Consider the following 24,827-nt stretch of genomic DNA (forward strand, 5'->3'; position numbering starts at 1 on the left):
ATATAGGGGCTTGCCATCCCAGTGAAATTCCTGAGGGGAGTTTGATAATAATAGAATGAAGGTCAAGTTCTTCACCTTGAGCTCCCTATCTCTAAGAATGAGGCATAGGGCACCTGAGTGGCTCAGTTGGTTAAGCAACTGCTTTTTGCTCAGGTCATGATCTCCGGGTCATGGGATGGAACCCCCCACTCTATTTTGGGCTCCTTGCTCAGCAGGGAACCTTCTTCCCCTTCTCTCTCTCTGTGATACCCCACCCCAACTCCGGCTGTGCTCTCCCTCTCTCTCTCTAAAAAAAAAAAAAAAAAAGAAAAAAGAATGAGGCACAATGTTTGATGAATTTCTTTGGACTTTGGAGCCAATATATACCATATTTAGGTAACCTGCTTTACTAGCAAACCTGAAAAGTGGCATGTGGCCCCATGGTGTGTATATGTCTGTCTGTCTGTAGTGTGTATATATATATATTGTGTATATATGTATGTATGTATATGTGTGTGTGTATATACACACACACATATATATGTATGTGTGTGTATATATATATATATATATATATATATATATATAATTTTTTTTTTTACTGTGTTTACAACAGGGTTTTCTACACCTGAACGGAGGCCATGTCTTTTTATGTGCACATGGAAATGGTAAGTGGGCATGAGTAGGGATTATGTCAGATTGGCCTGAAAGGCTGTATGCTATGCCTACCTATCTCTATGAGTAACTCATGAGTCAGGCTTCTGGAAGAACTGTGGTGAGTATTACACATCACAAAACCCAAAAAGATGAACAGGGATCTCAGATTTACTCTCAAACTGATTAACAGTTTACCTAATCTTGACGTTAACAGTTGTTTAAGGAGTTTGTTCATTCCAGTGTGAACCTATCTTCTAGTTACGCAGATTGCCCATAAACCTAACAGAAGAACTTGCTTAGTTTTATATACGGGTGGTGAAGAGGACAGTCAAGTTAGAAAGAGGGCAGATGAAAAAGAAATTGACATAAACAGTGGTAGTGTAAAAAGTTAACATCTCTCCTTATTAAGAAAAATAAATGGATAGCTAATGCAAAACATCTAAATAACTCAGAAAAGCACAAACAACTTTGTTTTTCACTTAGAGATAACCACCATTAACATATGGCCTATTCCAATCGAACGTCTTTTCTCTGCTATGACTACGGATATATATGTGTGTGTATGTATTTAAATAGAATATTAGTGTATATGCTCATTTATAACCTGTCCTTGAAGTTTGCATTATAGTGAACATTTTTCCATGTCAATGAATATTCTTGTATCATGTGAATTTAGATGGTTATACAGAATTTTCTCAAATGGAAAATGTATTACATTTCTTAAGCAGTGACCTATTGTTTTACACTTAATAACCAGTGCTTCCTGCAGAGGCTATCTGCCAGGATAGAGCATTTGAGGGCTGTGTCTCCACAACAAGCTATCACCATATACGGCTTGACTAGATCACTGCACACTATCGGAAGGCATCTGAGGTCAGGAGCTATTCCATTAATTGAAATAGTTAAGGTATCTATTTTCTCTGTAGATTTTCCCAATTCCCCCTTTTGGCATTAGTCACAGCAACATTCATGTCACGTCTTAATGTAACCTGTCAGTTCGGGGAACATTTGTGAAACCACGAATTTTACTTAAAAGACACAAACTGACTGCAAAACATATCTATTACAGTGTCACAGATGTGAGTCATTCACTTGCTAGGTACTTATTATTGAGTGCTTAAAATAAACAGAGCAGTACCTTTCTGGGTGGGCAATAGTCCACATTGTGGAAGGATACTAAGAGAATTAGCTTCTTTCAGAGTGTGTTATCTATATAAAGGGAAAAGATATGGAACCCTGACTAATTAAATAACATACAAAAGACGTCATATGGCAGAAAGCTAAATGCGTACAGGCAACAGGGGCTGGTCTGTATTTAAGATTGGTCCCCAAGGTTTGGAGCCTATATCAGAAAAGGCTTGAAAGGCTTGAGAAGATTGAAATGATAGCAGAGAGCTTTCAACCAAGGCTAGGAGACAAGCGCATTTATTCTCGGGGACAATATAATTGAGCTTACCAGAAGTAGGTGGGGGACTGAATTCTGAAAGAGTGCCAAGAGCGAGGTCCTTGGATGTGGGCTCACTTCAAAAGACATACAAGGAGGCTTTTCTTTTCTTTTTTTTTTTTTTTTTTAAAGATTTTATTTATTTATTTGACAGAGAGAGAGAGAGAGAGATCACAAGTAAGCAGAGCAGCAGGCGGGGGGGGGGGGGAGGAGCAGTCTTCCCATTGAGCAGAGAGCCCAATGCGGGGTTCGATCTCAGGACCCTGAGATCAGGACCTGAATAGAAGGCAGAGGCTTAACACACTGAGCCACCCAGGGGCCCTATGAGGAGGCTTTTGAGCAGCAGAGTGATGTGGTGACCTCAACACTTATGGCAAAAGTTAGTTCTTAGTCTTAGGTCTTCTGACATCTCTTCAGCAAGACTATGGGCTTGTGTTGGAAGTGAGAATTGTTGACCCATCCTCGCTTTATTCCTGCTCTTTCCTCAAGGTCTGCATGTAGAAACCCGTCCGTTAGTCAGATTGTCTGGTTGAACTTCACGCAGTGGCAGTGTTGGAGTCAATGAGGTTTCATCTGGAGCACCGTTACTGCTAATTGAAAACTTATTCCAATAAAGTAGTCTTTATGTAGAATTTGCAAAATTTAGTCAAATAGTTCCAGTAATTGAGCCAGATTTTTTCCCCCTAAAATGGCATGATGAAGACATTGTTTAAATTCATTCAAGTTTCTCTAACTTTTTGTCTCAATAAGTTTTTGTATTACAGGGGTGCCTGGGTAGCTCAGATGATTAAGCCTCTCCCTCTGGCTCAGGTCATAATCTCTGGGTCCTGGGATTGATTACCCCATGGAGTCCCCACATCTGCTCCCAGCTCAGTGGAGAATTTACTTCTCTCCCTCTGCCTCTCACCCTGCTTATGATCTCTCTTTCTCTGTCTCAAATGAATAAATAAATTTTAAAGATCTTTAAAAAAATGCTTCTATTACAAAACAAACATAACATCTTTGAAGAAATTTTGAAAATAGAAACAAAATCTTATAACCAAATTCTAAACATGACCATTTAAATTTTACATATCTTTCCAGTCTTATCAAAATGTGTGTTGATTTTTACCCAGCTCAGTATTGTATAAGCATTGTAAGCATGTGAGACTAATACACTACAAACGTGTTAACTGGTTATTGAATTTAGAGTGTTTGCATAATTGAGTTTTAATTATTTTTTAAAGCAACACTTGCACATAATAAAAATGTAAATAGTACAGAAAGGTAAAGACTGGAAGTAGGTTTCTCTGTACTCTCAGGCTTTGTGTTCCTCTCCACAGAGCCTGATTGACATTAGTTTCTTATGTAGTCTTTTAGAGACATCTTAAGGCTAAACACACACACACACACACAAACACACACACAATGTAGCCTCTGTGTGTGTATGTATGTGTGTGTAAATAAATACAATGTTTACCATAGATACAACCAATTGGACAGAACACCTGTGGCATCCTGGGTGTACCAGAGTGCCTTGCATGCATTCCTTGCTTTTACACGTGGATTTTCACTTTGCTTTTCTCATCTATTGGAAATTTCATCTATGGGGAAACTGCTCCACATCAGCTCACACCAGGTGCTTCATTCTTCTTAACAGTGCTATATTTTAAACACTTCCTACACAGGCACCTTCAGGCTATTCCCAGTCTTTTGTTACTATAAACAATGCTCTAACAAGAATCCTTACACAGTGTGAAGTTATCTGTAACATAAATGTCCAGATGAGGACTTGCTGGGGAAACAGTGTATGCATATAAAATTAAAGTTGATACTGTTACTGTTTACTATTTTTATTCCCACCAACAATATGAAAGCCTATTTCCCATAGGTAGGCCAACTCAACATAATCTTAATCAGTCTGAAGGGTGAAAAACGGTGTCTCGATTTATACTGCATTTAATCTAGAAATATTTTGAACTGTAGGTTTTGAATGTCGTTGAAAAAACTTTTTCTTTGTAATTGGGCAAGCAAGCATCATCGGTGAACCTGAATGTGAGGTGTGCTTGAGCCTTGCTGGATAGGATGAAAATTTAGGAGGGCAGGGCAAGAGAGGGGCTCATCTTCCTACTTCACATCAGATTCTAGGCACCCTTGCCATCTCCCAGCAGAAACCGGCACATCTGCAGAATCAGGCAGAGTTGCAGAGATAATGGGAGGGAGAAAATGATTTTAAAGACAGTCTGATTTGTTTAGGAGAGTCTTATAGAAACTAACAATTTTATTCACTATTTTTTGTCATTACTGCGTTGCATTAATTGGCAGGAATCCGTGGGTACCCTGTCCTTTCCACTGGGTATAGTTAGGAAACCTCAGCGGAATTGAACCTGTGTTTTAAGAATTTTTTTTAGAGAAAATGAGAGTACGCTGTGTTGCAAGCTTTGTTCGGCAAATTATTCACCTCCCCCCTACCCCATTCATTGTTTATTTTGAGGAACTGGACCTGCAACACAGGAAATCGTGCGTCTGAATAAGATGCTCAAATCAGGCTGTTCAACGTACGACGTGGAGCCTCGCACAAATCAAGCAAAATACGTTCCAAAGAGAAAAATATAAAGCTACTCCCCGCGGGAAAAAGATCTTGATCCTCCTCACTATACGTAAGAAGGAAATCTGTATTACTGCAAAAATCTACGTCCATCCTCACTGGATCCTATCCTATTCTCTTTTAATAAGCTTTAGATGTTAAAAAAAAAAAAAAGTGGGGAACAAGGTTTAGTGAGGGTAACACCTAAGTGCACAGCGCAAATTTAGATTTGGGCCCGACACTGTGCAATCCAGATTTGCACATCGAGTCCCACCCCTACCCAGGCTGGGGAAGTCCCCGCTTTTATCTGCAGTTGTTTTAAAATCAAGCGGTTTTTAAACCCCCAAATCCTGCTCTTTGTGTTAGCTGCCTCGGAGTTGCCCTTTCGCAACCTATCGATCTAGGGTCGAAAACACCGTGGGGGTGCCCCACCGCAGCCCGCCGTCGGGGGCTAGGGGAGCACCCAGCTCGCTGCCAGCTCCCACGCCGGGGGTGGGGGGGCTCGTTCGCGCCCCCCGCGCCCCCCGCCGAGCCGGATCCCGGCGCAGGGCCCCTCTCCAGCGCCCCCTCCCCGGCGCGCTGCGGCTGGTGCTCCCCAGCGCCCCGCCTGACGCTGCAGCTGGGCCGGCGATTCGCCATTGGATTAAAAATAGCAGCGTCCCCCACACCCCCGCCCGCCCCAGGCCCCCGGTGCCCGTTCCCGCCCCGCGGCCCTCTCCGCCCGCCAGCCCCGGCTCGGCTCGCGTCGCCCGCGCAGCCCGCCTCCGCCGCCGCCGCCGCCGCCGCTGCGGGCAGACCCAGCGCTCCGGCCCGACCCGGCTCGGCTCCGCTCGGGTGCACGCCGCGGCCATGCAGCGCCGGGGCGCCCTGTTCGGCATGCCGGGCGGCAGCGGCAGCAGGAAGATGGCTGCAGGAGACATCGGCGAGCTGCTGGTGCCTCACATGCCCACGATCCGCGTGCCCAGGTCGGGGGACAGGGTGTACAAGAACGAGTGCGCCTTCTCGTACGACTCCCCCGTAAGTGAGGCTCGGCGGCGTTCGCGGCGCCTCGGGGGAGGGTCGCGGTGCCCGCGGCCTGTGGCGGCCGCGAGCCGCGGCACTGGGCGGCACGTGAAGCCGGGGGAGAAGATGCGCAGTGGCAGCCCGGGACCTCCTCCCCCGGCGGCGGAGTTGGCTCCGGGGCGCTGCAGTTCGGCAGAGGCTTGGGAGCGCCTCCTGCGTGCGGGGCGCTGCTTTCCCCGAGGCTGCTGCAGCTGAAGACCGGGGCGCCGCGGGGTTTGCTCCGCCAGCCTTCCCAGGCTGACAGGGCCCCAGGTCCCAGCTGCCCGGCCCCAGCCCCGCCACCGTTTGAAAGACAGATCCAATGGAAGAGCTCCCAGAGCTCAGCCGCGCGTTGCGGATGGTTTGCGTCCTCCCTGGGGGCGAGAGCGGAGGGCGGCTGGGTGGACCGCATCGATCCCCACCCCCTGGCCCCCGACACACACAGCCCTTCTTTTTCTGGGACCGTTTGCTTTGCCCGGGGACTCCCACTCCTGGGCAATTCTGATGTCCTCGCTGGGCTTTTCTTCCTCCACTTTCCATTGCTCCCCACTCCTGTTCTTCCCGTTAGACTGTCAGAAGAAACCTTCGGGTCCCTCCAGCGGGGCTGCAAATAGGGGGTCTGCTGGATTACTACGGTTTCTTTCCATGGTTCCCCTTACTGCTCTATGTGCATCGCCTGGGCTGAAATGCATTAGTATAAATTATTAAAAGTTTAGCCGCGGGTTGTGACCTGAGACCGGAGGGGGGAAGTTACGACAGATCACCGCCTTCCACCCCGGGCGGTTGGTGGTGTTTTTCACCAGGTGGCATGTATATGTGCGACAAGGAAAAGGAGGGTGAATGTCCCTTTCCAGAGTCAGATGGGCTTCAAAGTGACTCAGCTGTCTGGCGTTTATCATGTCTTTTTGAGGACCAGGTTATTTTTATCCACCCACTTTAGATCTCATGTGTCACCCGGCAGATCTCATGTGTCACCCGGCAGATCTCAATGCAACCGGGAGGTGCATGGATTAGAGGGACTGAGGCAGGTTTCAAACAATAGTCTGTCACATTTTACTCACATTTATGTAGAGTATAGTTGGAGGGGGAGAAAAAAAAGCCAAAACGAGAGACAAATTTTCCAAATTCATTGTCTGCTAGATTGATATTGACTGATTTCAAAGCGTTTTTGTTCGTTATATACTAGAGTCCCAGAATTTGTATCCTCCCTCCGATATTCGGCTTTTCTTTTATGTTAATTCCGGATCATTTGGGGGATAAAAATTTAACTTTTTTGATTACTTACTTTCTTTCAAAAGGTCTAAGTGGAATGAGATGGTTGTATTTATATACTTAGTATATTATGATCACACTACTTAAAGTGACTGTCAGGAGTGTTACTGAATTGTATTCTCCACAGAGTATTTGAAAATGCCATTTTCAGATTTTGTGTCCAGTGATGGGCAGGATCCACCCTTAGGAGAGGACTGATGGTCTTAACTAACTTAAGCAAGTCAGAGATTGGGAAGTCCAGGAAACAGGAGAAAGAAAGTGGCCTAGTCTTTTAGAATAGTACAACGTGTGGAGTGGGTGAAACTACTTTTTCTATGTTTGATCAGGGCTGCTCTTCAAATTCATCATCAACTTTGTTATTGGAAATCTTTACTGTTTTATAAAATATGTGGTAGGTGTGAAATAAAGCTGATTATTTTAATTCACTTCCACAAATAGTTACTGGGAGTTAATGGTGTGCCAAACACTATTCTAGAAGCATCATGTCCAGCATAAAATGATGATTTCATTCATATCGCAGTAGTTCCTTCGGGAGACTGGGCTTATTTACAAGGCCGATGAATCAGTGTATTTCATTATCTATGAGGAGAAAGAGAAAGAAGGTTTTATAACAAGTTATATTAAAGCACAGTGTGTGATCGTGGGAGATCTTTCCCTATGGTACTTAACACTTCATCATGAATCAGATACAGGTTCTTGAGCACCTACTATGTGCCAGCTCATACACACATGGCTGTAAGAACCATGCAAGAGTAAAATCCAATGGTGCCAAACACCCCAGAGACTTTAGTTTACAGGTGCCATGGAACTGTGGTAGAGGAACGACCAAAGCCATGTGAGTGGGGGAAAAAGAAAAACTATTGGATACTTTTGAAAACGGCCATAGATAAAGACGGATAGAAATAAGTCCAACATCTAGAAAGGTAAATCACATGTGGACAAACACATAAAGTGTGAATATTTTCTTATTTACTTGTAATGTACTGGGAAGAAAAAAATTGATTTAATGAGTAGTGAGGTCATAACCAAGTGGAGAGTAGATTAGAGCCTTGAATACCTAAAACAGGAACTTGATTTAATATGGTCAGTTATGGAAGACTACTGTAAGTTATGTGACTTAAAGTGGTGTTAGAGGGAGACGGAATTGATCATTTTTTTATTACAGATCGTGTCTAAGGCCTGATGTGACCAGCTTTGCTATTCCTTCCCTGTGTGAGTATGAGGATTGAGTGGGACTGTGTAGTAACTCATTTCAGTGTCCTTCTCCTTCCTTCCTACCTTCTAGGGCTTAGCACAGGGCAGATTCTCAGTGACACTTTTGGGATGAGTGAGAATTTGTGCTTTTTGCCTACCAATTCATCCCAATTTCAGCCCAGGCCCACATTCCCACCTTGACCTGTAGGTTCACCTCTCCATGACATGGCTCATCTTGCAAGGTATGTAATGGGACCTTCCTGGAGAGTGAGTCTTTTGCATCTTTATCCCCCGCAGCTGGCCCAACATCTGATACATATATATATACCAGGAACCCAACTAATGCCTAGGAAATGTATGAATTACCTGTGGTTATAGGTTCCAAAAATGCTAAGGATACAACATATGGGAAACAGTGCGAAAGGAATCATGTGGGCTTTTCATGTGGGATGTGGTGAGTTTATTGACTGTGGGGGACAAAGTATGAGAAAGAGCCAGACTGGTGGGGTTCAGCCCCAATTCTGTCTCCAACCTGTGTAGCTTCTCTATGTTCCAGGTTCTCCATCTGTGAAGTGGGGGTAATAATAGAACCTATCTCATAAGGTTGTTTTGCGGAATAAATAAATTAATGTGTAAAGTATGCCTGGACAAATCATAATCACTCTAGGAAGAAAAGAAAGAGATAAAGAGTCAAGCCCAAGTGTTTGATTGTCAGGGGTATGTAGAAAGTTTGGTGTGGTTAAGTGGAAACATTGGTCCATACTTTTTCTCACAAGGCTTCATGGCCCACAATGTAAAATCTACTCATCCCTTGGTTGTTGAACCCCTCGCTCATCTGAACATACTCTGCCCTCCTACATCCCCTCACCTTCTAGGTTGCCAGCTCCAGGAAGGTCAGTCTCTGGGTTTCCAGTAGCAAAGATTCATCTCCTTTTCCAGAAACACCCTCCTGTCTTGATCATCTTCTGCTTGAGACTTTATTTTTTCTCTGAAATCCACATTAGAGTCTGTCATACAACACAGGAGTAAGTTGTAGTCTCTCTTCCACAGCTGGCCATGATTTCATTCTCTTTTTACTTAACTAGTCATTTTAAAACATCTGCTAGATGTGAAGCCTTCTACCAAGTTTTAGGATCAGGGAGGAGCTGGGCCATTGTTGTGCTGACCATGCCCCTTTCCCACCTGGTTGGAGGTGAAGAGCTTATCTTACTCCTTCTCTTAGCTGGGGTCAACTGAAAGACTGAGACAAGGACTTACCATGGGCGCTTTATTTTGGAAAGGTATCCCAGGGAATATAAAAGGAAGAACATCCAAGGGAATAGTGACAAAGGGGAGGAAGGAAAGCCAATTCAAGAGTGAGTTACTGAGCCGGCTGCCATGGTGGACCACTGGTGCTCAGTCAGGCCAGGCACCTCTGGGGAACTGTTGGATGGGCCTTGATATCCTCCACCTGGGACATGGAGAGGAGAGTATTTATCCACTGGTCTGGTGGTCAGGGGTGCTCCAGGGATGAAATGCCCTCTTCCAGGTTTGTATTTGTGCCAGAGGGGATTCCTGAGAAGCCTTTCCACAACCAGCAGCTGCTGAGAAGAGAGAGATCCCAGTGCAGTGAGCCACGGACATCTGGCCACACCTGCTATGACAAGCAGCTGTACACACCAAAAAGGTGGCCTGAGAGGATATGACACCACCATAAGCGGTCCCTCACACCTCTCCTTCCCTTGCAGCATCAGCATGATTTTGTAAAAACGAGCTTGTTTCCTGTTCTCTGAATCTCTTGAGATCCCTTGGCAATCCCAAAGGACACATTCCTTTGTAAAACTCTGGGGAGCTGGGGCCTCATGGTACTGGCTGGTTTACATAGCCACTGGGAAAGGCTTTGAGATTATTTACTTGTAGGAGCAGCTCCTGTTAGGGGCTCCCTACTGTAGCGGTGTGCATGCTACCTTCCAGAAGTGAGACTTGCATCTTTGTGCTTATTTGTAGGGGAAAAATAATTTAATTTGGGGGTCTATATGGAGAAATCTTCCTCCTAAGGGATCAACAGATTTAAGATAGTAAAACATTTCCTATTTCTTTTCCCTTTGAAGATATAAACTTAAACTCATTCTAATTAGTTTCACATATTAAAAGTTCCTTTCCAAAAGCAACTAACTGAAATGTTTTATAGCAATGAATCTCAAGATTTTTGGCCCCTATATACTCTTACATAGTTTCAAGGAAGCCAGAGAGCTATTTTGTGGTTTCTGTCTATTGATATTTACCCCGTTAGAAATGAAGACTGAAAAAAATTTAAAGCAACTTCCATTCTGTTAGTTGTTAGAGTGGTGGTGTCACCCAGATGTCATACAGTCTCCTAAAAATGCCTCTGTCTGCTCAGGAGAGAGCAGGAGTGGAAAAGGCAGATAAGTTCATGTTATGAAAATAGTTTTTGCCTCGCAGATGACTCCAAGGGACTTGGGTGCACGAGAAGGTTTCCAGGTCATACTTTGAAAACCAGAGTTCGAGAGTTCTAGAGTGTGGGCGCAACCAGTTACTCTAGTGACACATCCCTCCTGCACTGTGGCCTTTCTGGGTTCACAGTTTCACATTTGTGGTGATTGAATAATTGGTTGTTAATCTTAGCTCAGCTATCGGTGTCATATGTCTCATGTACATTCTTTTTTTTTTTTTCAAGATTTTATTTATTTATTTGACAGACGGAGATCACAGAGAAGCAGGCAGAGAGAGAGGAGGAAGCAGGCTCCCTGCTGAGCAGAGAGCCCGCTGTGGAGTTAGATCCCAGGACTCTGGGATCATGACTTGAGCTGAAGGCAGAGGCTTTAACTCACTGAGCCACCCAGGCGCCCCTCATGTACATTCTTTTTTTTTTTTTTTAATTTTAATTTTATTTTTATTTTTATTTTTTTTAAAGATTTTATTTATTTATTTGACAGACAGAGATCACAAGTAGGCAGAGAGGAAGGCAGAGAGAGAGGGAGGGAAGCAGGCTCCCCGATGAGCAGAGAGCCCGACGTGGGGCTCGATCCCAGGACCCCGGGATCATGACCCGAGCTGAAGGCAGAGGCTTTAACCCACTGAACCACCCAGGTGCCCCATGTACATTCTTTTTGAAGCAAATTAAAGTTTAGAGAATTTGAGACATTTGAAATAAATTGCAGTTACTTTGCTGGGAATCATTGGGCTTTTTGGAGGTGGGAGTTCTGTATTCTGTTGACTTGTGAACTTCACTGGAAGGTGATCTGGCTGGGCTGTTTGCTCGAGAACCTTAAATTTTAGCATCCTGATTTTTTCCCTTTGGCGACTAGTTAAGAGACCTTTGTCTTCTGCCTGGAAGGTGAAGGTCTATCGGCCAATACTGGGGGAGCGGGTAACAGAGTGGGAGGAGAGGAGGAGGATGGTCTTGGCATCTGGATATTGGATATGGCTGGATATGGTCTTCTGGTTCTTAATCTTTTTTTTTTTTTTTTTTTTTTTGGTTCTTAATCTTATCCCTGTTTTGTTAGGCCCTCTCCTATGCTGCATGTTGTAGGGGCTGGGAACCTGGATGCTATAGTTGCCTGAATCTTTTGACAGAAGGATTCTTTTTCTTTTCTTTCTTTCTTTCTTTTTTTTTTTTTTTTTAAGATTTTATTTATTTATTTGAGAGAGAGAGCATGAGATTGGGGAACGTCAAGGGGAGAAGCAAACTCCCTGTTGAGAAGGGAGCCTGATGCGGGACTCGATCCTGGGACTCCAGGATCATGACCTGAGCCGAAGGCAGTCAGTTAAACTACTGAGCCACCCAAGCATGCTTTTTTTTCTTTGAAAGATTTTTATTTATTTGTTTGAGAGAGGAGAGAGAAAGAGAGCCACAAGGGGGGAGGAGCAGAGGGAAAGGGAGAAGCAGACTCCCACTGAGCAGGGAGCTCCATGCGGTACTCAATCCCAGGACTCTGGGATCATGACCTGAACTGAGGGTAGATGCTTAACCTACTGAGCCACCGAGGCCTCCCAAACAGAAGGATTCGGATTTCTATTCTGCCAGTGAGAATTTCAGAAAGAGAAGCCACATTGTTACTGTAGCAGTAGCTGGTGGCAGATACGGGATTTTCCTGTCAGCTTCAGAGTATCCTTCTGGGACTCAAGGCCACCTCAGCCATGGGGGAACTGGGATCATCTATGCAGTATCTTACGATGCTTGTATGTCTAGATTTCCTGAACATGAGTGGTGATTTCTCTGCACTCGGCTTTCACAGCTCTAACCATGAGTATGTACCCTCTAATTCCCTGTATTAAATCCCTTCTTGCCTGAAAAACCTATAATGGTTGGCATTTTTGATTCACATCTGGACTGATACACATGCATTACACACATACCTCTAAGTCTCCATGTATTTAGAATGGAACCTCTGTCCCTAACTGAGCTCATTGTCCCACATACCTGAGTCCCATGTTTTTACCTGCTCTAGGTAATAAATCTCCAGTGGTTTGCTCGTGTGGGAGAGTCCACTGTAAGTGCAGGAAGGATTTGGGCTCTGATTGCTACCTAGATGGGTTTTCAAACCTTCCTTCTTGAAAGCGAATTCTCTTTTCACTGCCTTGCATTGTTCTTCAGCCCTTGTCTCATCCCAGCTTGCAGAGTTACCTAGGGCTACTAATTCTGGAGTCTCTTGGAAGTTCTGGGGCGGACATCAGATCGGATCTTGTTTTTTCTGCTGCAGGCCTAGCTAGGGTTCCTTTTTGTCATCTTAGTCTTGTACTGCTTCTCCATCTGCAGTCTGGTTTCCAGATTTTGTGGCTAAGGTTGATGTTTTTTAAAAACATAATGTCTTTACTATTCTTTTCTTTGTGTTTCAGAAAGGAGTGAAATTGACGTATTTGTGTAACCTGCCGGAATCCCGCTTTTCCAAATGAATAATCAAGAAGTCACTTCCTGTTTCTTTTTGGCTGACATTAATTATCTTTCAAGTTGTATCATTTTTAGAGTCTAGGAATGTAAGAGACAATGCTTGTCCTGTCAGGGAGCATTTCGGGAAAGATTGTGTCCTCAGTTGTATTGAGCCCGGACATCTGCACAGCTCTGAATTCTGTTTTCACTCCCCTGCATTGTTCTTGCTGTGGATTGGAGCACAGTTAAAGGTGCTGCCCTTCATTTAGGGCTACAGGCTGGGAGATGTACAAAATTATCAACTCTGACTCCCTATCCCTCTCTTACTTTTAAAAAAATTGTATGAATTGCTCATAACATAAATTTAATCATCTTAACCATGTTTAAGCGTACTGTTTGGTAGCATTAAAGGACATTCATGTTGTTGCATGACCATCACCTCCATAGGTCTCTGGAGGTCTTCATCTTGCAAAGCCGATCTTCTGTCTCCCTTAACCAGTATCTCCCCAGCCCACCAGCCTCCCAGCCCCTGGCAACCACCATTCTGTTGTCTGTCGCTATGAATTTGCTCTAGGTACCTTATGTAAGCAAGCCCATATAGTAGCTACCTTTTTGTGATGGGCTTATTTCACTTACCATGTTTTCAAGTTTTGTCCATGTTGTAGTATGTGTCAGAATTTCCTTCCCTTTTAAAGCTGAGTAACATTCCATAATATGTGTAGACCACTTCTTGTTTATCCATTCATCTGCTTATGGACACTTGGCTTGACTCCGTTTTTGCCTATTGTGAATAACGCTGCTGTGTAGATGCGTGTATCTCCCTTTCTTTTCTTTTCTTCTTCTTCTTCTTTTTTTTTTTTTAAGATTTTTTTTGTATTTATTTATTTGACAGACAGAGATCACAAGTAGGCAGAGAGGTAGGCAGAGAGAGCGGGGGAAGCAGGCTCCCCACTGAGCAGAGAGCCCGATGTGGGGCTCAGTCCCAGGACCCTGGGATCATGACCAGAGCTGAAGGCAGAGGCTTTAACCCACTGAACCACCCAGGCACCCCTCTTTTCTTTTTAAAAATATTTTATTTATTTATTTGACAGAGAGAGCACAAGTAGGCAGAGTGGCAGGCAGAGAGAGAGGGAGGGGGAGAAGCAGGTTCCCCACCGAATGGAGAGCCCAATATGGGACTCAATCCCAGGGCCCTGGAACCATGACCTGAGCCAAAGGCAGATGCTTAACCAACTGAGCCACACAGGTGCCCCATCTTTTATTTAATTATTTACATTTTGGTCAAATGATCCTTTTTTGAAATATTTTCCTTTGTAGTTAATTAGCTGGACATTCCACAGCATTCCACTGTTGATGTCATCTATAATGTCATGAGGGTGGCAACCATCAACTTGGCAGCCCACAGATTGGGCAATCCCCATGATCTCTTTAATGGTTCCAGAGAGTTCTCTGGCTACAGATTGGTGCTGCATCTGTTGGCCAATACTGACAATCTCATCAAAAGTGATACTTCTACTGTGCTCAGTGTTTTTCTGTTTCTTGCTGCCTCTTGGTGGTTCCTTGAGGGCTTTGATAATCAGGACACAGGCAGAAGGTACCCCTTCAGTCTGGGCTTGTCTGTTCTGAATGGGCCGTTTCACTGTAATCTTTAGATCTTCCAATCACTGGTTACCTTGGTGATGTCATCACCAACGTTTTTTGGAGATACACCCAGCAGGCCGATCTATGGGGCTAGGGCAGACGTGGCTCTGCCTTCACCACCGGTGAGTTTGAACTTAGGCGGCATGGTGGAGGCTGCTGGTGTCGGATGCGCCCGGATTCAGGACCACCTAAGAGAGTCACACATTTGCCACCTCCGAGCCGAAAGCCAAAAGCTTTCCCTCTCTTTTATATCACATTCGACTAGAAACCAGGTTCCAGGGTAGCCTCCTCTCTCCTTACCCACAGCCCAGGCTCAAGCTGACATCATTTCTTGCTTGGCCTATTGCACAAGAATTTTCTTAACTGACCACCTTGCCCTCCTTCAGTCTGTCACACTGCATCCTTAGTTTTTCTTTTTCTTTCTTTCTTTCTTTTTTTTTTTTTTTTAAGATTTTATTTATTTATTTGACAGAGAGACAGATCACAAGTAGGAAGAGAGGCAGACAGAGAGAGAGAGGGAAGCAGGTTCCCTGCTGAGCAGAGAGCCCGATGCGGGGCTCCATCCCAGGATGATGCACTCCATCTGCCTGGCTACAAACCCTGAAATTCCCTTTAGCATCTCCCACTCCTTCATCCGCTGCATATTTGGTCATTAAGTTGCTGTGTATCTTTTTTTTTTTTTTTTGTTAAAGATTGTATTTATTTATTTGACAGAGATTACAAGTAGACAGGCAGGAAGAGAGAGAGAGAGGAAGGGAAGCAGGATCCCGGCTGAGCAGAGAGCCCGATGCGGGGCTTGATCCCAGGACCCTGGAATCATGACCTGAGCTGAAGGCAGAGGCTTTAACCCACTGAGCCACCCAGGCACCCCGCTGTGTATCTTTCATCAAAATGTCTACTGAGTTTAGTCCCACCACTCTGCTGTCTCTATCCCCACTGTTATCACCCTCGTGAAAGCACCACCCTCAATATTTCAAGAGCCCTAGCCTTATTCCTATTCAAGTTCTCCCACCTCCCAACCTTAGTCCTCATTCTCCTTCCAGGACAGCCACAGCAAATAACCACTGTCCTTGAACTGTTCCCTGGCTCCTGACTCGCCAGCCCATAGGTCTAACCTTACCAAGGCTGACTTTTATAACCTGCAGAGGATCCAGCCTCACTTTTCAGTTGCCTGAGTAATCTCTCTTTCTCACGTACGTGCCAACCTTGGTGCCACCTCCGGGTCTCTGTCCCTTCCTACCCCAAGATGCCACTTTTCGGATCCCATCCAGGTATCCAGACCACTAACTTTTCTAGATTTTATTGATTATTCCTATATCTGAAATCTCCATTCATACATGTAAGTGCCACACTGTTTAGAATATAATACTCTGTAAGTGCTTCAGGGTCTAACGCCATGACATCTCAGGGCTCAAGTCCCATCTGTGCCATGCACCAGTCTTTGAACAAGTCCCTGAGCAAACTATGTAAACTCCCTGACTCTTAGTTTCCTTTTTTGTAAAACAAGGTGACAATAGTAATTATAATTTACAAGCCAATTACTACTGCAATTAAATGAGATAATATATATAAAAGTACCCAGTACCGTGTTTGACTCCTAGTACACACTCAAAATTGGTGCTCATACTCCGTACTATGCTAGAAACATCCACGTCATACTTTTCTTTACTGTGGTCCTCTGTTTCCCTCCTAAATACTCAAGCCCTCCCAGGGCAGTGCTGGGTACCTGGTAGGCTCTAAGTAAGTGTGAATACTTCCTAATTAACACAAAACAAATCATTTTATTTTTAATCTCCTCAGAGGAAGCATACATACTGTTGTGCACCTCAAGCACCACCTCTAGTCTGGAGGCATGTTCAGATTCATTAAATTCTTGTCATTATTGCATTGACCTGCTGTTCCAGCCCTAAAAATAGGTGCTCTTGTTCCCATCTTCCCTGTGCTTGGGGACAAGAGGAGTCCTGGGCTGACTGCCCATAATACTGAACATGAGCGGCAGCCCAGAGGCCCAGGCTACCTCCACAGAGACCAGCCCTCTTGTCATCTCCCCAAGGGGCACCTTGTGTGATCATGCCCACCAAGATCTCTCCGGTGCCCAGAGTCACAACACAAAAAACACCGAGCAAGGACCCAAGACACCTCTCCCTAGCTTGTCAAGGGTCAAGTTTATGACTTTTTAGATTATAACATGACAAAATAAAAATATGGCATTGGTTATTTTTAATAACATTTTTTATTCCAAAATAAATGTTCATGATTTTGAAAAAACAGGATGCCGGGTGGCTCAGTCAGTTAAAAGTCCAACTCCTGATCTCAGCTCAGGTCTCAATCTCACAGGGAGTTCAAGTCCCCTGTTGGGCTGCATGCTGGGCATGGAGCCTACTTTAAAAAATATAAAAATAAAAAAGATAGAAAAACAGAAAAGAGGCAGCCTTACTAGCACAAGTGCACAAGACCCCAACTGTTCCACGTCCTCAGCAATCAGTATCCCAACCATGACAGAGATGTACAAAGTGCTTTGTGAGGACAGGAAAATTAGTGTCTAACTCAGCTTCGGGACGGGGGAGTGGTGACAGCTTTACAGAGAACATCTGAGCTGGTTTTTAAGGATCAGCTGGGTTTTCCCTGGAGAAGTAGGGGGTTGGGAGAAGGCATCCCAGGCCAAGGGAAAAGCATATGCTAATGCATGGAGGCTGAAAGCATGGAGCATATAGAACACAACGTCCCTTGGGCCAAATGGAATGCAAGCAGAGGTTAGGAGCTAAGTGACAACACTGGTGAGGAAAGTTGGATCAACTTGGTAAACTGATTTGAGGTGCTATGTTAGGAAAGCCTGAATGGTGCTTTGAAAATATATAGGCAGCAAAATGACATGATAAGACCATGTTTTAGGAAAACTAAGGATGGGGCGCCTGGGAGGCTCAGTGGGTTAAAGCCTCTGCCTTCGGCTCAGGTCATGATTCCATGGTCCTGGGATCAAGCCCCGCATCGTGCTGTCTGCTCAGCAGGGATCCTGCTTCCCTTCCTCTCTCTCTCTGCCTGCCTGTCTACTTGTAATCTCTGTCTGTCAAATAAATAAATAAAATCTTAAAAAAAAAAAAAAAGATACACAGCAACTTAATGACCAAATATGCAGCGGATGAAGGAGTGGGAGATGCTAAAGGGAATTTCAGGGTTTGTAGCCGGGCAGATGGAGTGCATCAAGGGCATCAATGAGGGTCGAACTATCAAATTAGGTGGGCAAGTGCTGTGTAGAGAAACCCAGAGAGGAGTTGGGGCAGTATTTCCTCCAGGAATTAGAAATTTGAACAGATGATCATGTTGCACAAGTAGTTACAGATGGAATGCATGCAGACTTGACTGTTGTTTGAAAAGAAATCACTCTAGAGTAAATCTGCCCCATATTGAGTACCTGGGCGATTGGCCCAGAGGCTGATGGCTCTTGTGAGTTGCAATTACGAAGACTTTCTTCTAATCCAACCACGTGTCGCTTTCTTGGCCCTGGTTAATTCTTTAGGTATTGTTCAAAGTGGTGACCTGGACACAGATGTCTCTGTCCCCAGCAGATCTTAGAAATAGGCTTGGGGGACTATTAGTGGGATCTGTGGATTGACTGGCCAGGAGGAGAGAGGAGTGGGAGGGGACAAGGGTGAAAGTAATTCACATATTGTGTCCTTTAAGTCCAGCTGCTGATTTGCTCCTTTGGACGTGCGCCTTTGGGCATGTTCTCTCATTGAGTCTCAGTCAGAAGCTTTGGAAGGAGCCCCAGCCGATATATGTACTCTGTCTCTAGGCCTGCACCAGGAGAGCAGGCTCACTGACAGATCCAGCCTATGATTGGCATCGGTTGTTGAGGCTGGGTGGGATCTGGGGACATGACCATGTCCGCCTGGGGCAGCCACCTCCCAGGGACTCCAGCTGTCCTTTGGAGTTTGTGAAGTGGAGCTGGTCAGTCCTGCTGGAGCCTCTCTCCTCCCGTTCAGGAGAGGCGTGCTCTCCCTTGCCTTCCTCTTCTGCTTTCCTGGAATGAAACAACCTTAGTAGAAAGGAAGAAACTGCTCTGTTCCCCAAACCTCCATGGTGGCATGTGCTTGCCCATAGCTGCCCACCTGGCTCCTGCCATCAAAGCAACATGTGCTTCTCAGTTACACCAGGCAGGGTGTGGAGGGCCAGACTGGCCTGGGTTCCGGCCCTTCACCCTACCCGGTTGCTACTTAGTAGCGGTAAGACTTCAACAGGTATCGCAATTTCACTGAATTTCTCTGAGCCTTGGCTTTTCCCTCTGTAGTAACCTACCTGGCAGGTTGTTATAATCATGGCTTCCCATTAAAACTACTTAATGCCAGCCATCTCTTTAATGGGATTTAGTTGGCAGGGGGTGGGGTGGGGTGGGGGAGGGAATCCTTTTTTTTTTTTAAAGATTTTATTTATTTGTTTATTTGATGAGAGAGAGAGAGAGAGAACATAAGCAGGGGGAATGGGAAAGGGATGCGGGGCTCTATCCCAGGACCCTGGAATCATGACCTGAGCTGAAGGCAGACGCCTAACAACCGAGCCACCCAGGAGCCCCAAGTGGGGGGATCCTTCTGAGAAGAATGTGAAATGGGATTTATAGTGTCTTGGGGTTGCCCAGGAGAGACTGCCTGTCCTGGGCAATTCTGCATGAGGCTCTGCCCTGCAGCAGAACTTCGGGCAGGAGTTTTTGCTGGTCTCCTTGGGGGAGGGGTGCTCTGTTCAGGGCTGTTATTCATATTCAAACCCAGCTTGTGGTGATGGGCGTTTTTCAGGTTAGCTTGGAAACCTAACCCTCATGTTTAATACAGTTTGTCAGGGACATGCATCCTGAAGAAAACGATCTTTTTTTTTTTTTTTTTTAAATGAGAAGAAATGACTGTAAAATGTTTTTACCTTTGACAAGGTGGTTTCTCATTCTATTTATATGTAAGCTGGGAACTGCTTATGTGGATTGCAGCTTCAGTCTGGCCCTGCCGAAGGTGCTCACCTCAGTGTCCTCATTCCGATGGGATTTATTTTGCATTTTTGCCCTGTGAACCTTATGGTAGCCGCTCTTCATGCCTTTTGCCAAAATCCTTCCCCGGCTGTTTGGGTAACAGCATCCTCACTGCTTCAAATACCCAGAACAAGGATGTGGTTTTATCCTTAGGAAAAAGGTTCCTAAATGACGGGTTTCCTAAATGACGGGTTGGTGGAACAGTAAATTTATAGTGTGTCAAAACGTAGCTGTTTGGAGTCTGCCCTTAGCTGTCTGGGTTGGCTGTGCAGCTCTAAGGCGTATGTGGGAGTCCTCCGCAGAGAGGAAACTGGCAAACTTGGAGCAAACTGAAAGAATCATTACTGCATCAACACATCTATTTTTTCTTAACACTTTATGGCCACAAGCATGATTTATTGATGTCTAGCAGAGGGGCCTACATTCACTCTTCTGGGATAATATGCCTTTTGTTTTTTCTACTTAGTTTATATAGATAATTTTGTTTCAGTGGATTTGCTGTTGGAGGCAAGGTTTCTGGATTTTGCAAATATTGTATTCTGGAAGTTTTGTTCTACTGGCGAGCTGTTTGAGTGTTTCCTTGCTGTCCAGCCCATTTTTTGATAGTGCTTTTTGCTCAGCCCATTTCCCCTTTCTGTGGACTGCATGATTGCCCCCCTTGATCTGGAACCTTGTTTTACTTTCTTACTGCCCCCTGACTTCCCATGTGCCTGTACTTCATTTTTGCTTTTAAAAACCCTTGTCACTTTGTTTGGCTCTAGAAACCAGACTGTACTGGGGATCTGTCCTCTGGTCATTGGAATATTTATAGGTTCCATTCAGATTTGGAAGTACCTGGGAGGCAGAATTAATAGGCAGGTGGTTGCTTAATGAAAGCAAGAGTTGAGCAGAGAGAGGTGGGTAATCTTAGCAGTCTAACGAGGAGTTGTCCTTGATTCTGTCCTTTTCCACACACCCCTGCGCCTAATCCATCTTTTTTTTTTTTTTAAGTTTTTATTTATTTATTTGACAGAGAAAGAAATAGAGCACAAGTAGGCAGAATGGCAGGCAGAGGGAGAGGGAGACACAGGCTCCCTGCTGAGCAGGAAGCCCGAGGTGGGGCTCCATCCAAGGACCCCGGGATCGTGACCTGAACCAAAGGCAGACACTTAAATCGACTGAGCCACCAGGCTCCCCTTAATCCACCTTTTAGCTCAGCGGTTCTATCTTAAAATTATAACCTGCATCTGTTAAAGTTTCCCCTTCCCTGACTTCTTGCCACCTCTCCCAGGCTGAGCCACCATCTTGCCTTGTTTAGACAAGGGTTGTCTTAAAGAACTTTCTGTGGTGATGGAATTGTTCTGCATCTGTAGTGTAGTCACCCATAGCCACATGTGATTATTGAGCACTTGCCATGGGTACATTGTATTTGAGAAGCCGAACTTCTAATTTAACTAATTTAAATTAATTTAGAGCTAAATGTTTTCATGTAGCCAGTGGTTGCATGGGTCTAGACTGCATAATAGCTTCGTGACCATATATTCTCTTGGCTCCCACCCTACAGTTCCCTCCAGTAGCCAGAGTGATCTTGTAGTAAGATGTAAAGGTCATCACAGCACCAACCGTGCTTGTCTTTCTCTCCCTCTGCTGAATCAACTCCCTCCTGCCCCCCACACCACCAACTTCTCTAAATCCCCAGAGAAGACATCATTCTCCTTCCTAGCTTTTCATAGCCTCATTCTTCTTCATAGCTTTTCCCACTTCACACAGATGATCTCTCAATCTCCTTTTGTGAACACGGATGTCATCTACCTGGGCTGGGGTACAGTGACCTGACTTTGTATCATTTCTCTCTTGTCATCACTTTCTCATCTGTTTCCCTGAGATTACACTCTTCATCCCCTCTTTTTACTTGTGTGTTCCCAAATTTCCTGAGCTATACATTTGAGATAATTATTTCAGGTAATCTTAATTACTGTGAGTTACAAGAATATACAGCCTCTTAGAGCTATGAGGTTGGCTGTGAAAGCCTAAAGAAAGTTTGGGTTAAGAAAAGGGAACATTTGGACAACTCTCTCATTCAATTTCGCATACATATAATTAGTTCTACACACATTCAGTAAGAAACATTCAATTATTTTTTACTATTAAAAAATGAATCATTTTCCTGAAGAAAAATCAGAAAATGTGAAAGACAACATGAAGAAAACCATCTCGCGTGATGTCTGCATGCAGAGATGTCCCACGCCGTGCAGGCTCGGTACGTTGTGTATTTTGTAATGTCACACCTGCTGTTTTGCTACCTGCTTTTTTCACTCTGAAATACCTTGCAGAGCTTTCCCTATCAGTAACTATGCATTACAAATCAATCTTCAATGGCTGAAGGGTGTTACAGTTCACGGATGTATAAATTACTAAAGAAATCTGTTCTTGAGCATTCAGGTGATTTACTTTCACACTTACAAGTAGTTAATTCAGTTCATTTCTTTTTCTTCCTTTTTTTTTTTTTTTAATCAGTGTTCTAGAAAATACTGTGTTCTTGTCCTTTTCATCTCCCTTTTGCATGAGTGTGTGAGTCACCGCCTTCCTGGGTGTTAGTATGTAATTTGTCCTGGACATGGATTTGTTGTGACTCCATCTACCTACATCATGTTTCTCTTTGTGGCAATGACCGCTTGTTTTCCACACTGTTCTGTGGTTATAAAAACAAGTGTTACGCAGCGACTCTGTTTCCTGAGTGCACTGCTCACACGGGCTCGCTCTCCCTTCCTGTCTTCCAGCGGAGGCCGGTCTCCAAGAACACACCATCGTAAACAAAGTTCTCTGAACACCTACTGATTGACAATGTGGTGTATTTTTATTTAAAATGACTGTTCACTTGCTATTCTGAAAACATGTAACCTTGACCTTTATCTTCGCCTTAGTTTTAATGTTCTTTTAAAAGGCAGTGGTGTAAAAAAAGTTGTCTTTGTCCTTGATGTTACTTCTGAATAGTATGTAGGCCATTCAATGTAAAGTAATAAATGAACGGCTGTGTGTATATCATATTTATATCAAAATGCTTTGAAGACTGGGTTTAAGCAACACATGAGCTTCCAACGTTGCTTTTCTCTCATGGTTTGATTGTGGGGTGGGAGAAATTGTCGTAGGGGATCATTATAGAGTTTTAGGGAAGCCCTGCATAGTATTTCTTGGCTTCTTGTGATTTCAGGTTTCTTAATCAAGTCTTACATGTTGGTCAAGTTTCTGTTTAGTGCATCATGAAAATGATCACTAGAATCTTATTTAGCTAAGAGCATGCAGAGAAGCGCACACTGGCCGTCCTTGCCTGGATGACCCCTGCAAGTAGAAGCCAGATAGGGTCTAAGGTGAGATGGGATGTGGACATGGCAGCCACTGTCCTGAAGACCCAGTGAAACTGGCTTGGTCACAGAAAGTAGGGGAGCTGGGGTCACGTGGTTCAAGTGTCTAAGCTGCTGAGAGCCTGGCTTTAGCTGAACAAACCTGAAAAACTAGTGTTCCTGCAGATGCCAGAGGCTGTTTTCCTAGGCATGACCATCAGTTTTCTTTTGGTGATCCTCCTTTTTTAGTTTTGGCCAAGACTTGAAATGGAGCCGTGGTCTAAAGGGTCTTAATACAGATCAGAAGGGCACTGGACATCAGTTCCAGAGAGGGTCTAAACTCTGTGACTGAATGACAAAGGGCCACACAAGCTTTACCACTCAGTCCATAAATGTTTCTTCAGTTCTGCTCTGTACCAGGTACTGTTGTTGGAATTAAATAATGAACATGACGTGATTTCCCTGCCCTCCAGGATCGAATGTGTGATTCAGGATCTGAACCCGGTGGCCTCAAACCAACAAAGCCTGGGTTTCTCACAGCCATAGATTTCAATGACTGAGATGTTAACCGTCATGAAATACAAAAGTAGATTTGGGGTTCAGAACCAGCAGCACAGGGTGATGAGCCAGGGGACACGGGACTTGGTCATAGGCACAGGCAGGTGGACAAGTGGACAGGCGTGGGATCTGGGAGCTTGTACAGTCTTGGAGGCTTTGGTGAATGTAGCTGGTTTTGGTGTCAGCTGCTCTGAAGGTTTGGGGCCTGACCCAACATCTCTGAAGGTCCTCAGAGCGACGCTTTTTTGACCATGAGGCATTCTTAGAACTGTCCTGTCCTGAGCAGTTCTAAGAATGGGGAGTCGACATGGCAACCAAGTAGCTCTAGACCAGGGCTACTCAGGTGTGGTCAGCTGACTGGTTCCAAGAGATAAGTACAAATATTGAGAGTAAGCATTTAGAAATTTCTATGGCAGCTTGACATTGTAGCCACATCCAAGTGTGTGGGCAGCAGATTAGTTTGTTTGAACAACATATAAACCCATTTGGGTTTTGTGGGACTTACACGTGGGAGTAAGTTCACATCTGACTGGAGCCGGGACTAGTCATGTGCAGTGGAGTCACGTGCCTTTCCTTAATGAGTAGAACCAAAATGAAACACAACACAAAATAATCTGGTCTTTCATGATAGTAGTTTGACAAACACTTCTTTGGACACAGCACAAAGGTAAAGGGAGATAAGGCTGTGAGCCCCACGGTGAAGAACTTAAATATAAAACCACTGATGACATTCCAGCTTCATTTCAGGTCTTGGTCAGTGCACAGACTTCCCTTCCTCTGTTCCCTTTCCTCCTTGTCATCAGCATGTGTTTTTTCCATGAGCTTTATTTTTCTGTGCATGTTATATACAGTTCTATACTACATCCTATATACACGACATTCAATTCGTAATATTTACTCAGCCATGAAAAAGAATGAAATCTTGCCATTTGCAATGATGTGGCTGGAACTGGAGGGTATTATACTATGCGAAGTAAGTCAATCAGAGAAAGACAATTATATGATCTTACTCATACATGAAATTTAAGAAGCAAAACAGAGGATCATAGGGAAAGGGAGGGAAAAATAAAATAAGATGAAAACAGAGAGGTAGACACACCATAAGAGACTCTTAACCATAGGAAACAAAATGAGGGTTGGCGAGCAGAGGTGGTTGGTGGGGGAGGGATGATCAGGTGATGGACATTAAGGAGGGCACATGATGTAATGAGCATGGGCTGTTATATGCAACTGATGAATCACTAAATTCTACGCCTGAAACTGATACTACACTG

The 24,827-nt window shown here is 44.5% G+C and overlaps 1 protein-coding gene across 1 annotated transcript in view; it reads left to right on the plus strand.

Moving 5' to 3' along the window:
- The first annotated feature begins 5,328 nt into the window (after positions 1 to 5,328).
- The window catches only part of USP13 (ubiquitin specific peptidase 13), a 112,076-nt gene continuing 92,577 nt past the window's right edge, over positions 5,329 to 24,827 (plus strand). Inside the window, exon 1 of the mRNA XM_082744387.1 lies at positions 5,329 to 5,663. Coding sequence (XP_082600513.1) covers positions 5,496 to 5,663 — 168 coding nt within the window. The 5' untranslated portion in view covers positions 5,329 to 5,495. The remainder of the gene's footprint in view (positions 5,664 to 24,827) is intronic.

This window comes from Mustela nivalis (genome assembly GCF_964662115.1).
Source record: "Mustela nivalis genome assembly, chromosome: 1".
Taxonomy (NCBI): Eukaryota; Metazoa; Chordata; class Mammalia; order Carnivora; family Mustelidae; genus Mustela; species Mustela nivalis.